At 34.9% G+C, this 2,943-nt stretch overlaps 1 protein-coding gene across 1 annotated transcript; it reads left to right on the top strand.

Annotated features, from left to right (window-relative positions):
* Positions 1 to 1,771: 1,771 nt before the first annotated feature.
* LOC145086719 (auxin-responsive protein SAUR21-like) lies at positions 1,772 to 2,724 on the top strand. The gene has a single exon (XM_079024547.1). It carries the CDS (start codon positions 1,866 to 1,868, stop codon positions 2,160 to 2,162), a length of 297 nt encoding a protein of 98 aa, XP_078880673.1. The 5' UTR covers positions 1,772 to 1,865; the 3' UTR covers positions 2,163 to 2,724.
* Positions 2,725 to 2,943: the final 219 nt, after the last annotated feature.

Raw genomic sequence — 2,943 nt, 5'->3', positions numbered from 1 at the left:
ATTAATGTAACTATGTTATATTATATTATATGTTATCGTTCCTTTTTTTTCTAATAATTATCGACTTATCATAGTATTAACGAATTTTGTTTTTATATAAAAAAATTATGTTTACTCGCCCAATTTTATTTTCTGCACAGGGCCCTCAAAATCAACCGAACGCCCTTGATCACCAGGTTCCTTTTTTATAGGATCGATGGAACTGTTTCCATGTGGGACCCAATTCATCTTGTAATGCATCAATGTTTAGCCGACATATATTTTAATTATGTTATAAAGAACAAAAGCATGTGAGAGTTAACGGTTGATATATCACCATCACAAGGTCATGGACCCAAGTGCTACATGTTGTTCACCAATTATATTTTTGATTATAAGTCTGTACAACTTGATAAATACCGCACCATTTATAGAGTTAAAATTCCAGAATTCATAACATTAATTACTAATTCATATTAAGAAATAAATGGTTTCCCAGAATTACTAATTCATATTAAGAAATAAATGGTTTCCCAGTTAACTTCATTAGTTTCGTTGACCTTAAATGTCAAATGGAAGAAAGATTAGTTGGTATTAGTTCGGTTTACCACTACAAGCAACTATCTTTGATAACACCATTTCACTCCCAAAAGTCATATTTCCAAAATAATCAATGGTGAAATTAGTTTCTCATTCATACACTAAACAGATTATAGTGAACTCAAAACGGTTCCTTGATCCGATTTCATACAAGTGGGAAAATTGTCTCGATTTAGTTACAAATGATAAAAAAAACCTAGTGGTTAGTTGGTTGTAAGAATGCTGTATAGAAGTCATAATGCGCCCAACTGAGAAGCAATATCACTGAATGTATATTCACTGCATGGAATAGTGAGGCCGCCCATTTGATGAACATACCCAAATTCTTTTTCTGCCTGATCTAGTAATTCTTGAAAAGCAGGTTCACTTAACAACCATACAGGAACCACATATCGCTTCTTCTCTTGCTCACCAACATAGATTGCTAAGTTGCCTTTTGGGATGTCCATAGATTTGGTTGTGCTGCTTCCATTGGATAATGATCTTCGCAGAATTTGTTTTGCTTGAATGATCCGAGGAAAAAGGATGGCCATTTTTAAGGAGGGTGTGTCTGTTCACTTCAAAAGCCTGATTGAGGAAGGAAACTCTCAAAGCACGTCTTCTAGGTGAAAATGTGCGAAGGATTTCAGAGGAAGTTATGGTTGTGTGATTCATATGGAATGGTATTTATATACAGAGATACAAGGAGATCTTGATTGAGGATGGTGCATACGGATGAAGAAAAGGCAACCTCACATGGCTTTGTCTTCCAACCTGTAAGACAGATCCAATGTCTAACTCTTGTATTAATGATAAGGCCACATATGTTTCAAGAAAACCTAAGAGATCTTAGCCACTATTTCACGCTTGTTGGGAGGCACTGCCACATTCATCTTAGTATTACATGGGATCACGGTGCTTCTACCGTTTTTCATACCCAACTAAGTTTAGAATACTGGTGATACAAGTTATCTTCTTTGTTAAATTTTGTTTCTATTTACATGTACATGATTAAGCCATATTATTGCTTGTGACTTTGTGGTTGTTCAATTCAAGATGATCATACTTTTAATTATACAAGTGAAAAGACACAGCACATGATCTTGTCGTCCAGTGGCAATGTCCCGATCTGTCATTTAATTTCCTTTTTATCAATTGTTGTACATTTGAAGCTCCAATAAACTTTTATATATAGCATATGATAGGCAAAGCACCAACATAATTTCCTCTCAAACTCCTCCTGTACATCTTTCACTTAGAGAATACTCAGAAATTCTTTTGTCCCTCCGTGATAAACCTTCAGAAAAATGGGTATTCGTATGCCTCGAATCATTCAAGCAAGACAGATACTAAAACGGTCTTTGTCAAATGGAACCCGCACAACAGAAACAGATCTACCGAAAGGATATTTTGCAGTTTATGTTGGAGAGCAGGAAAAGAAGCGTTTTGTGATTCCTGTGTCATTGTTAAGCCAGCCTTCATTTCAGGACTTATTACGTGAGACGGAGGAAGAGTTTGGATATGACCATCCAATGGGTGGCCTAACAATCCGGTGTTGTGAGCAGACATTCTATGATCTTGCAAGTGGCCTGGGAGCATTTTGAAGTCAACTGACATCATTCAGTTTGCTAACACTTTTTTTGTAAAGCACGGATCACATACCATTTTGCAACATGCGAGACTGAGTCACTTGTCCCAGTTGTATAAAATATGAATTTTGACTTGTTTGGAATACCATGTATATTCTTTGACGATATAGGTTTACACTTGAAGAAGAAACAAAATTCATTGTCAATATTTAAGAAAAAAGTGAAGTGTCTTCTCAATTTCAAAAAAGAAGTATCAATATAGCTAGGAATATCACCGATGTGCGAAACTAAAATCAAACATCAAGGTGTTTTTCATTTTCCAGTTGGTAACGATCAAAATGCATAATACGGATTAAACATACTATTTCTACGGGTGTTCTATGATTCTCAGTTAATGTCATTATGCAACAATTTTGCATATTAATTAGTTGTGGTAAGAAAAATTGCATTGATTTATCGTAGGACTCATTGGCTTTAATTTACGCTATCCTATGGTGTGTAAGTAATTACAAGAATGGTTAAAAATTGTTATAACTCTATTCGTATATCCAATCACTAGTTCGTTGTTCATACGAAGGAGTAGTTTTGAAGTGAGGCCCAATTGGGTCTTGTAATGCATCAATGATAACTTATATTTTAATTTTGTTAAGGAACAAAACCATGTGGGGGTAGTAATTGGTTATATATCACTATCACAAGGTCTTGGACCCAAATGCTACACATTGATCACCACTCATTTTTGAGAAATCTGTACAACTTTATAACAAAAAACATCGTTTATTGAGTCAGAGAGAGA

Source organism: Lactuca serriola, chromosome 2 (assembly GCF_051521515.1).
Source record: "Lactuca serriola cultivar US96UC23 chromosome 2, Lser_US96UC23_V15, whole genome shotgun sequence".
Classification (NCBI taxonomy): Eukaryota; Viridiplantae; Streptophyta; class Magnoliopsida; order Asterales; family Asteraceae; genus Lactuca; species Lactuca serriola.
This window is presented reverse-complemented; position numbering and strand designations above follow the sequence as displayed.